We start from the raw sequence: 12866 nt of genomic DNA, 5'->3' as shown, positions 1-12866 counted from the left end.
AATTGGGGCTGATTTGTCAAATGTTGAGAATTATTGACCCATAGCAAGTAATCTATTGATGGCCAAATTACTAGAGTTCTTGGTGAATGATCAGTTGAAGAACTATCTGGAGCTTCACAATATCTTACATTGTACACAATAGTGGTGTTCCTTGGTTGGCTACCACTGCGCACCCCCCTGGCACATCATCTCCCCTCCCCCCCAGCACATCATCTCCCTCCCCCTGGTACATCAGTTCCAACCCCCCTCTCCCCCCCCCCACGGTTTATTGCTCTTACCTCATGGGGGTGCTGGGAGCAGCCATACAGCTGTCTGCTCTGCCGGTTCCCTGCCCCAGGACAGGAAATAATATCAGAGGGAGCAGGGAACCTGCAGCATGCACCTGGGGCGGACTGCCCCCACCACCCCGCCCTCGGTACGCCACTGGTATGCAACATTGTTTTAGATCTAGGAACAGTACAGAAACTATGCTGTTGGTACTTATATCAAAAGTTAGAACTTTTCTTAGCAAAGGTCAACCAGTTGTCTTGCTGCAATTTGACATATCTGCAGCATTTGATGCAATTAATCATTAATTACTGTTGTTTAGATTACGTGAATTGGGATTGGCAGATAAAGTACTTCAATGGTCTCACAATTTTTGAGTAAAAGGGCATTTTGTGTAAGAGGGAAAAATGGTTTCTCAATATCTTGGAACCCCCAGTTGTGGTGTTCCATAAAGTTCTCTTTTATCCCTGCTCTTGTTTAATATTTACCTTAGTTTGCTTGGTTCTTTTTCTCTAAGATGGGAAAGATAGTTCTTTCTTACACAGATGACATCTTTGTGTTGTGTTCAGTATTACTTAAATTTGGGAATACCTTGGGCTCTTATTTATTAGATCAATGGACATTTAAATGTTTTTTTAAGTTAAATAAACAGAAAGCAAATGAATTGTGGTTTGGCGATTTTGAAAATATTCCATAAGGAGAATTTAGTCTGGCTTCAGGAGACAGTCTGAAAGTTGAGGATCATTCAAAAGTTCAGGGTATTAGATTAGACTCAAATTTGATTAGTACAGTACATCGAGTAAGAATTTTTTTTCAGACTGAGGCAGGTTCGAGCTATTAGATCATCATTTGTGCCACAAAACTTTAGAATTTTAGTACAGGCGATTCTTTTACTGCAGTAGATTATTGTAATGGGTTATATCAAAATGTTTAATAAAAATTACAAAAACAACTGCAATTGTTGCAAAATACGGCTGCTAAGTTGAACTTTTGTAAAAGGAAGTTTGAGAGTGTTAGGCCACTTCTGAGAAATTTACATTGGCTGCTAGTTCGGAAGCATATTGAGTTTAAGTTAGTCTGCCTGGTTTTTAAGTCACTTTTTGATCAAAATTTGGAGGACCTTACAGGACTGCATTTAATTCCCTCTTCGGGATATTCTTCTTCTTTATCCCATACTTTGCAAATTGGATTTCCTTCTTTTAATAGAATTCATTTTAAATCTGTTTATGAAGGTTCATTTGCATTTCAAGGGACACGAAATGGTTTGCTTTGGGAGATTAAAAACAAAAAGCTTCCTACATATTATTATTTTAGGAACGGTTTGAAGACACTTTTATTTGATTTAGACTTTAAATGAAATGTAATTGGTTAAGATGTTTGTTTGCTAACTGCTGCAGACTTTTAGTAATATTTTACATTAATTATATAATCCTCTGATAATGAGTCTCTTGGTATATGAACTGCAGCAAACCCTTGGGAGGATGCAAGCAGTATACAAAACTCTTATAGCATAGTATAGTTGTAGGTGGTCCAGAATGCGGCTGCTTGAGCAATAGTAGGATATGTCAAAACTTTCCCATTCTTAAACAACTGCACTGGCTAACAGTTTTACAAAGAATACAATTCAAGGTGCTGATGATTATACATCAAACTTTGGGTCCTGTTTACCAAGCAGCATTATAGGCGCGTTAATGTTTTTAACATGTTAACCATGTATGCGCAATAACCATGTACGTGCCTACAATATCTCTATAGGCGCCTACATGGTTAGCGTGCATGCTAAATGTAGGCATGCTAAAAACACTAACGCATCTTGGTAAATGGGGCTCTTTATTTGCTGATGCTCCATTCTATTGGAAGCAAGCCTTGAATTATCAGTAGAGATGTACACTGCAGTCAGAGACTTCTATGCGGCTTTCTATTGAAGTAGTTTTGCGATTATACCATGTGCATATATGAGCTTCAGCTTTTGTCCAAGTTGAAATCTCCCTGTGGAACACACCATCTGGTCAGCTTCGCCATTGTGGTAACTTAATACAGTTTAAAAAACTTCTGAAGACACAATTGTTTGTGACTGTGTTTTTCTGATTGCACATGGATTTGATCTTATTGGCCATGAAGTAATGATTTAAGGTTACGTGGAGGAGCATTTTCGAAAGAAATGTCTAAGTCAGAATTTGGACGTTTTACAAAGACGTCCAAATTCCGAGGCGGGGAGAAGGTTATTTTTGAAAAAGATGGACGTCCATCTTTTGTGTTCGAAAATACCATGGATGTCCTTGGATTTGGACGTTCTGCGATTTAGACATCTTTGATTTTCGGCCATTTTCGAAACAAAGACGTCCAAGTTTAAAACGTCCAAAGTCAAACCATTTGGAAGTGGGAGGAGCTAGCATTTTTAGTAGACTGGACCCCCTGACATGCCAGGACAGCAATTGGGCACCCTAGGCGGCACTGCAGTAGACTTCATAAAATGCTCCCAGGTACACAGCTCCCTTACCTTGTGTGCTGAGCCCCCTAAAACCTCCCCAAAACCCACCACCCACAACTGTACACCACTACCATAGCCCTTACGGGTAATGGGGCACCTATATGTGGGTACAGTGGGTTTCTGGTGGGGTTTGGAGGGCTCACAGTTTCCTGCACAAGTGTAACAGGTAGTGGGGGTATGGGCCTGTGTCCACCTGTCTGAAGTGCACTGCACCTACTACTAAACTACTCAAGGGACCTGCATGCGCTGTAATGGACGTTCTAGAAGCCAATAGGTTGCAGGATCCAAGGCAACATGGATTTACCAAAGGAAAATCCTGCCAAATCAATCTGATTGATTTCTTTGACTGAGTGACCAAAGAACTTGATAAAGGACAAGTCCTAGATGTAATCTACTTGGATTTCAGTCAAGCCTATGATACGGTTCCTCACAGAAGACTCATGAATAAGTGAGAGGGCTGAACGTAGAACCCAAAGTGATGAACTGGCTTGGAAACTGGTTGACCGTTAGGCGACAGAGGGTGGTGGCAAATGGAATCCACTTGGAGGAAAGGAAGGTGAGTGGCATGCCTCAGGGATCAGTTCTGGGGCTGATTAATATATTTGTGAGAGACATTGCTGAAGGATTAGAAGGAAAAGTTTTCCTTTTTGCAGATGACATGAAGATAGCCAATAGAGTGGATATCCTAGAGGTAGTAGAAACCATAAGAAGAGAACTCCAAACATTAGAAGAATGGTCAAAGGTCAGGCAGTTAAAATTTAATGCTAAGAAGTGCAGAGTGATGCACTTGAGGTGCAGAAATCCAAAGCTGATATATTGGATAGAAGAAGAGAGATTATTAAGCATTGTTCAGGAGAGGGACCTTGGGGTGATGGAGTCTGAGGATTTCAAGGTGACAAAACAATACGACAAGGCAGTGGCCATGGCCAGAAGGATGCTAGGCTGCATAGAGAGGGGTATAACCAACAGAAGAAAGGAGGTGTTGATGTCACTGTACAAGTCATTGGTGAGGCCCCACTTGGAAGCCGTATCTTGCTAAGGATGAAAAAGACTTCAAGCAGTTCAGAGAAAAGCTGGTATGGGGTTTGCCTCACAAGATGTATGAGGAGAGACTTGAGGACCTGAATGTGAATACCTTGGAGGAAAGGAAAGACAGGGTTGATATGACATAGACATTCAAATTTCTGAAAGGAATTAATCTACAAACAAAACTTTTCCAGAGACCGGAAGGTAGTAGAACTAGAAGACATGAATTGAAGTTACAGGGGGAACAACTCAGGAATAATGTCATGGAGTACTGTTTCATGGAGAGGGTAGTAAATACCTGGAATGCCCTCCCATGGAAGGCGGTGGAGATGAAAACGATAACAGATTTCAAAAATGCATGGGGTAAACACAAAGGAATCCTGGGCAGAAGGCAGGGAACCAAAGAAGCTTAGCAGTGATTAGATGGCAACATCAGTAATTGGGAAGCAAACACAGTGTTGGGCAGACTTCTATGGTTTGTGCCCCGATCGTGGCTGGACAGATTCAGATTCAGTAGCTGGAGAACAAGGCCAGTGCTGGGCAGACATTTACAATCCTCGCCCTGACTGATGCTGGACAGATTTGGATGGGCTAAATTGAGGTTTCAATGACAACTTCAGAAGTTGGAGAACAAGGACAGTGCCGGGTAGATTTTTTCAGTCTGTGCTCTGAAAATGGCAACGACCAATCAAGATGAAGTATAAATATGTAGTATCACATCATATCTTATGCTATGAGTTTATCTTGTTGGACAGACTGCATGGACCTTACAGGTCTTTATCTGCTGTCATCTACTATGTTATTATATTACTATGAATTAAACAATGGGTTTTGCTTAAGTAGGATGAAATTTAATGTCAGTACCCAAGAAAAAGATCTAGGTGTCAAAATATGTGCTGAAATCTTCTACCCTGTGTGCGGCGGAGGCCAAAAAAGCAAACAGAATGCTCTGAATTATTAGGAAAGGTATGGTAAAGAAAACCAAGAATACTATAATGCCTCTGTATTGCTTCATGGTGAGATCTCACCTTGAGTATTGTGTTCAGTTCTGGATGCTGAATCTCAAAAAAGATATAGTGGAATTAGAAAAGTTTCAAAGAAGAGCAACCAAAATGATAAAGGGGATGGAACTCCTCTCATGTGATGAAAGGCTAAAGAGGTTAGGGCTCTTCAGCTTGGAAAAGAGATGGCTGAGGGAAGATATAATTGAGGTCTACAAAATCCTGAGTGGTGTAGAACAAGTAGAAGTCGATTTTTTACTCTTTCAAAAACTACAAAGACTAGGGGACACTCAATGAAGTTACATGGAAATACTTTTAAAGTAAATGGGAGGAAATATTTTTTCATTCAATTAATAAGTTAGCTCTGAAACTCATTGCCGGTGGATGTGGTAACAGTGGTTAGCATATCAGGCTTTAAAAAAGGTTTGGACAAATTACTGGAGGAAAAGTCCATAGTATGCTATTGAGACAGACATGGGTGAAGTCACTGCTTGCCCTGGGATTGTTACCATGGAATGTTACTACTTTTTGGGTTTCTGCCAGGTACTTGTGATCTGGCTTGGTCACTGTTGGAAACAGGATACTGGGCTAGATGAATTATTGGTCTGATCCAATATGGCTATTCTTATGTTCTTAATCCTTCTGAAGAGGGTTAGCTGAAATGGGCACTTTTTTAACACTTGCACGTGCCAGGAAACAGCAGTATTGGGACTTACACGTGTATTTCCTTTCTGAAATGAGATTATGTGTCTATATTTTTATTCTGGAAAGCTCTACCCAAACCATACCCCTTTTTCCTATGTACATGTAGTGCAGATTTACACATATGTGATCTGCTGAGTGAAAAGGTGGGGATATGTGACTAATTTATACCACAAGATAGAGGGATATCAACTTCATAATCCTGCAAAAAAGTAATTAAGTACTTTATAGGCACTTGCACTTTTAGGATGTAGAACATGAAAAACATCAAAATTGTGGGGAAAAAATTACGTGGAGGGGCATAATTGAATGGCGCCGGCCATCTATATGGGCGGCCATCTATTCGGCCGGCGCCACAAACAGCGGTCCTGAAACGTATTATCGAAAAAGATGGCCGGCCATCTTTTGTTCCGATAATACGGTTGGGGCCGGCCAAATGTCACAGGTGGCCGGGTTTGAGATGGCCGGCATCGGTTTTCAGTGATAATGGAAACCGAAGTCGACCATCTCAAACCCGGCCAAATCCAAGACATTTGGTCGTGGGAGGGGCCAGTATTTGTAGTGCACTGGTCCCCCTCACATGCCAAGGCACTAACCGGGCACCCTAGGGGGCACTGCAGTGGATTTCAGAAATTGATCCCAGGTGCATACCTCCCTTACCTTGGGTGCTGAGCCCTCAAATCCCCCCCCAAAACTCTACACCACTACCATAGCCCTTACAGGTGAAGGGGGACACCTACATGTGGGTACAGTGGGTTTTGGGGGGGTTTGGAGGGCTCCCATTTACCACCGCAAGTGTAACAGGTAGGGGGGGTGGGCCTGGGTTCACCTGCCTGAAGTGCACTGCACCCACTAAAAACTGCTCCAGGGACCTGCATACTGCTGTCATGGAGCTGGGTATGACATTTGAGGCTGGCAAAAAAAGTTTTAAAAATATTTTTTTTGAGGGTGGGAGGGGGTTGGTGACCACTGGGGGGAGTAAGGGGAGGTCATCCCCCATTCCCTCCGGTGGTCATCTGGTCATTTGAGGCACCTTTTTGAGGCTTGGTCCTGAAAAATATTAGACTAAGTAGCGTCGGCCAAATGCTTGTCGGGCCCTGCTTTCTTTTTTCCATTATCGGCCGAAATCAGCCATCTCTTCCCCATGCCCTCGTCCCGCCTTTGCTAGGCTACCAACACGCCCCCTTGAACTTCGCTGGTTCCATGACGGAAAGCAGTTGGAGCCGACCAAAATCGGCTTTCGATTATACCGATTTGGACGGGTTTAGGAGATGGCCGGCCATCTCCCGATTTGTGTCGGAAGATGGCCGGCGATCTCGTTCAAAAATAAGCTGGATAGTCCCTCTTTCTACTGACCCTGCAGTACACAAAACTTTCAAAAATGAAAGTTGCCCAAATGTATCCCTCCCAAATTTTATAGTTTTTATGTCTGTTATTTCTAACCCCAGTTTTGGTAAAATTTTACCAGTTTGCTAAAGTCAGGTTTTATATGGGTATACAAAATATACATGTAAACTGTGAACAGGGCCTCTAAAATATGGGCCTCGGAGTGGTTTCAATTTTAAAGTTTATGAAAAGTTAAGTGATAGTAAATCTTACCTATAAACTGCACTTTGGTTTGTGCTCATCTATGGCTGCTTACATCCCAGTTAGGTTCCAGGCATGCTAGCACCATTACCACACCTTTTGTCTTCAATGTCTTGGGGTGTTACCGCCACTATTGGTGCTGCATTACCCCTTTGGGGTCTTCAGGGTACTCTTGAGTCTTGGAATACTGCTGCCTCTGTGGCACCAATCTCAAAAAAGTGATGGAAAGCTCTACTGTGCAACATTGCTTTCCTCATTGATTTTAATGGACCTGAATAAAATGAAGCAAAGTTTTCAGAGTTGAAAAATTAGTCACAAGGCCGATTGACACAAACAGAAACTAAACCATACATTTTTCCCGTGCACATCGCAATCAATTACTATCTTCTCTTATACATTCTTAAATGGGAACAGCATTTGAACACATATTCCTCGTGTTTCCATTGCTAGCAGGGATAAATTAACCCTTTAGCCATACTAAGAGGATATACAGAGATGATAATGCTTTTTTTGAGGCCAAAAATAATAAGTGGTATTCCTCAACCTTCTTAACATAAATTACAAATCCAATATATCAGAGGTAGCTCAGCAGGAAAATAAGTTAGCCAATATTTATTGGTTACACTTGTTACCAAGAAGAGTGTCTTTTCATTGCTGTCATGGGATAGCAGTGGTAGGGTTTGGTTCAATGACAGTTGGGAGATGGAAGATGGGAGTCTTAGCAATGGATCTAAGGAGCAATCTAGAGGTGATCCTGACCAGAGGGTCATAAAATAAACCATGAATGAAGATGGTGGCCATTCTCCTTAGTGAACTGGATTGGCCAATGCCAGGTTAAAAAGGGTTACTAGAAACTAAAAAGGTGTTCACAGAAACTAAAAGGTCACCAAAGCTCTCTAGTGAGATGAACTCTCTTCCTACAGCAGTGAAGCACTGCTCTTGATCATAGTTCCATACTTCTTTTTTTTTAATTAATTTTTCAAAACTTAAACAGGTTACATTTCTTAAGTGAAACAGCGATAAGAAAAGAGAAAAAAAAAGAAAAGGAAATTCAGTACAGGCAATACATACCTAAGGCAATTAGGCTTTCTTAGACCTCAACAAGTGTGTGTGTGTGTGGGGGGGGGGGGGGGGGGTTAGGAATTAGTGAAGATTGTACAAAATATTTAACACAAGACTTAAGAAAATTATTGCGCCGCTTTTCTCAATACTTAATTTCTATCTCTCTACAGCTGTTTCGAGTCCAGAAAGGATTTAAGCTGTTCAGGCATATAAAACACATATTTTGTCTGATTCAACCTTACTATACATTTACAAGGGTAGGATAGCAGGAAGGTTCCTCCTAATTCTAAAGTTCTTGTCTTCATAGAAAGAAACATTTTCCTCCTTTGCAGAGTTATTTTTGTTACGTCACGGTAAAGCCAAATTTTTTTCACCTCCAAAATTATAGTTTTCCGATTTAAAATAAAGTTTCATAACTGAGTTCAGATCTTGCTCGAAAACAAAGGAGACAATCAGTGTAGCTCTTTCAGTCACATTGTCAAGAGATTGTTCTAATATTTCTGTAATATTGTTCACGTCTATATCATTAAACAGGTTATCTTTTCTCTTTCCGTCTGCATTTTTTGCCTTATTCGGTATGTAGTATATTTTGTTTATTGGTGGTATAGCTTCTTGCGGAACATAGTTCCATACTTCTATTTCCGTTTCTGACTCCATCTCTGAGTTCAACATCCAACTTTAATTGGTTCCTGCTCCAGCTCTGAATTCCTATTCCATCAGCCCCATCCCACAGCTCTAGCACTATCTACTTCCTATAAGCAAACCCATCTTCTATCCAGGAGTACTGGCATGACTAGGTGATCTGACAAATGCAGAACTAGAGGAGGAGATATTTCATAATAGTGACATTTCTGAGAAGAATCCATACAGCAGCAATACTGACAATGAACAGGAAAAGCAAAGTTGCTGAGGAGGAGAATATGCAACAAAAATGGGACATGCTGTCACTGACAACAACCTTAAAGTCAACATAGTAGTCAAATGTAGGAAGGCGGAGGGAAAGATGTCTTGCTTAATAGGTGAGAAGCTAATAATTGGTACAGAGCTGCAAATAAATAGGAGGCAGGAACTCTGACTTAGAAGACTCTCTATGGTAGTCTTAAAAGGGAAGGACAGACTTGAAACAGATTTGACAAATGACCAGAGAGGAGACTTCACCAGCTCCAGAGGGTGGACAACTGAGTTTCAACAAAGCCTGAAAAAAGGAGAATGGCAAATCACTCTAGTAGTCCACTTTGAGATGGCTCTACAGCATATCAAAACTTCAGTTAATAAGACTAGTGAAAAAGAAAGTATTAGAAAAGGAGGAAACAACTGTCTACAACAGTAGCTACTAAGAAAAGGCCAGAACTATATCTGAAGATCTGACAAAGCAGGTCAACTGAGCTACACAAAGCTAAAATGAAGATACCAGTGAGACTCAGATGGAAGAGGAGCAGCCAGAGTGAAAGGGAAACAAACTGTTGCATGACTGTTGTCTTGATGTGTCTAGTGTTTAAATCCGTAGCAGATCAATATTTAAAGGTGACAGGGAGTATTGGGGACAAAAAAAATACATACATTCAGCCCCATTAACTATGATAGGTGATGTCACTGAATATATATTGAAAGTGCTTGCTGCTGAGATATTCAACCTCTTTAAGTATAGCTGAGCATTTTAACTCAGCTATTTTCTGTCCTAAATTAAGCCACTTGGGGGGAGGGGGACTCATTAAGGTGCCTGAAGATCCTTAACCTGAACAACGTATTGTGAGGCATACTAAAGCATACTATTTGTATAGGTGGTTTAGGAGGTATAAAATGATTTATGAATTTTTGAATAACAAAATGCATATTCTTTTCCTCTTCAGAGTTAATCCCTCTACCTTCTGCAAACCAGGAAAGTGCCTTCTTCACCAAGCTAAGGGGTCCTTTTACTAAGGTGTGTCAAAAAATGACCTGTGCTGTTGGAGACCCATGTATTGGACGTGCGACTGTCCATTTTTCAGTGCGCCTGCAAAAAGGCCTCTTTTCTTGGCAGAAAATGGACATGTAGCAAAATGAAAATTGTTCCATGTCCATTTTGGGCCTGAGACCTTACTGCTACCCATTCACTTAGCGGTAAGGTCTCACGCATTAACTGGGCGGTAATCATCAGTACACATACAATGTTGATTACCACTAGGTTAGTGCTACATGCCGGAAAATAAAATATATTTTCCGGCACACGTACTAGACGTATATAAAAAATGAAATTACCACCCAGGCCATGCAGTAGCCGGGTGGTAGTTCTGAACTGGTACACGTTGGGCACACGTAGGCGCCTATGCGGCTTAGTAAAAGGGCCTCTAAAAGTATGTGTGTCATGAAAAACCATTTGTACCGTGCCCCCCCCTTCCTGACAAATGCATATTGTCTATGTTTTTAGCTTACCCAAATTTAGCACCTGACTAAAACCAGGATCTTTAATTTCAGCCAAAACTGAATCTGTGATCAAAATTGGTAACTCGATTTTGGAAGAAACCAAAACTGCCCCCACTCCCTCCCCCCAACTGGCCAAAAAGAGTCCCCCCTTCCAAGGGCCATCCACTGATGGCAGCCCCCTCACGGACTCAACCCCCTCCAGCATCTCCACTCCAGAACCCATTTCCCCTGGTGGCAGCCCCCCTCCTGGGCCTACTTTGTTGTTGGTGAGTAGTAGGTGCAGGAGGCATCTCCACTTGCTACTGTGCATGTCCAGCTCCAGGCATAGGCGCCGACTCCGTGGGTGCTCGAGCACCCCCCATATTTTCACCCGCCGGAAGTCAGAACCGGAAGTTCCCTTCCCAGCCAGCCCGACCTGCCCGGTGCCCGACCTCTTCTCCCTCAACAGTCCTTCGCTGGTCCGCCCTCACCTTCCTGCGTGGCGCCCAGAATTTTAAAACTCAAGTTACCTCGAGGTCCTGGAAGCAGTGAAAGGCGAGCAGGCTCGGCACTTCATCCTTCCCTTCTCTCTCAGCTCTGGTCCCGCCCTTGTGGAAACAGGAAATGAAGGCGGGACCAGAGCTGAGAGAGAAGGAAAGGCTGAAGCGCTGAGCCTGCTCGCACTTTCACTGCTGCCACCGGGACCCCGAGGTAAGATGAGTTTTAAAATTCTGGGCGGCACGCAGGAAGGCGAGGGCGGACTGGCGGAGGACTGCTGTGGGAGAAGAGGTCAGGCTGGGGTTGGGACTGGCACTCTGAGGGAGGGAGGGGGGCCTGGAACTCAGTGGGAGCGAGGAAGGGAGAGGGTCCTGGAACTCGGGGGGAGGGGGCCTGGAACTCGGAGGGAGTGAGGGGAGGGGGGAGCCTGGAACTCAGAGGGAGGGAGGGGTCCTGGAACCCGAAGGAGAGGGAGGGGGAGAGGGAGGGGGAAGGGGAATGTATCACCTGTAAAAAAAAAAAAAATTTCAGCACCCCCAATCATTTTGAAAAGTTGGCTCCTATGGCTCCAGGTCACAATGGCCTCTTGGACTTCCAGCAGCAGTCCTGTGAGACTGCCACTGGAGGTCCCAGCAGCCATTTTGAGACTAGAACCGGTATGGGCAAGAACAATCCTCTACCCAACTTGCCTTTTCAATCCCAAGGGATTGCCCAAAATGCCTTACAAAGTACAATTTATAAACATACCATTCATAAATAATTCAAAATTCAGTACAATAAAAAAATTAAAATGTCACTTTTCAATACCATAACATAAGCGTTAGTACTGTATAATGAAGCAGTTCTTTAATATTTAGGAGAGGAATATAAATATACAATAAGTGACCAATATAAGAAAGGACAGGTGATCTCTAGGTTCCCCATAAACTAGGGAAGTACTGCTCCACAAAGAATCATAATTCAGTATCTCTTAGTATCTACTTAAAGTCTACACAAATTTATTGGAGCACTTTTCATACTATATTGGTCCATAAGCCACATATTTTCTTACTCTCAGCCTTTGCACTGGGGTTCTCAAAAGTTCATTCATACTTTCACTTCAAAACTTGTAGCAGATACATGGTGCCTCTTCTTTCTGTGGTTAGAAATTTTGCATCGATATCTGTGCATATTTTTCCTTCCCAATCTAAACATGTCTCCAGGAACGGTTCATCTCAATATGACTAAAATTATGCAAATTCACACTTTTAACTAAATTTAGAGGGAAAATTTTTCAGACAACTCATTACTTCAGCTAAAATGCTTTGAAAAGTAAGTTTAAAATAAAATCTACAGAACAAGTTCATTTGTATAATGGGAAAATACCCTCATACCCAAGCAAATGGTTTAAAAAAAATTGCCCCCTTTATATTCCCAGGGTTGTTCCACTATGAAAGAACTGGAAAACTTACCTTCATCAGCTGCCTCTGCCACAGTCATTTCTTGTCACTAGGGTTTCAGCACCTAGTGGTGGCAATGCACCAGGATGTGTCTGCTGAGAACTGATAATAACAGCAGACAATGAATAGAGTACCCGCTGGCTCCATTTTATAAGGACAGGTTGGCCCAGTGTTGGACTAGTTTTCCTGTTTTCTTTGGGGGATCCGTGAAGTACAAAAAAAGGCTTCATCAGCCTATTTTAATAAATGAAGCCAGTTGGTGCCACTGTCCCCCAGTTTGTCCAGCTCAGGATTAAAGACTAACAACTGGTGTGTGATTTCTAGTCTCTAAGCAACACCTTCAGTCATAAAGGACAGTATAGGTCAGGGACACCTCCTCCTCCACTGTGACATCACCACATCTAGTCACCA

The 12866-nt window shown here is 42.3% G+C and overlaps 1 protein-coding gene across 1 annotated transcript in view; it reads right to left on the bottom strand.

Moving 5' to 3' along the window:
* Positions 1–12495, bottom strand: part of COCH (cochlin) — a 166977-nt gene extending 154482 nt beyond the window's left edge. The window contains exon 1 of the mRNA XM_030213687.1: positions 12468–12495. Coding sequence (XP_030069547.1) covers positions 12468–12495 — 28 coding nt within the window. The remainder of the gene's footprint in view (positions 1–12467) is intronic.
* Between the last annotated feature and the right edge of the window lie 371 nt (positions 12496–12866).

Source organism: Microcaecilia unicolor, chromosome 9 (assembly GCF_901765095.1).
Source record: "Microcaecilia unicolor chromosome 9, aMicUni1.1, whole genome shotgun sequence".
Lineage (NCBI taxonomy): Eukaryota > Metazoa > Chordata > Amphibia > Gymnophiona > Siphonopidae > Microcaecilia > Microcaecilia unicolor.
The sequence above is the reverse complement of the archived record's forward strand: the minus strand, read 5'-3'. Positions and strand labels throughout refer to the sequence as shown.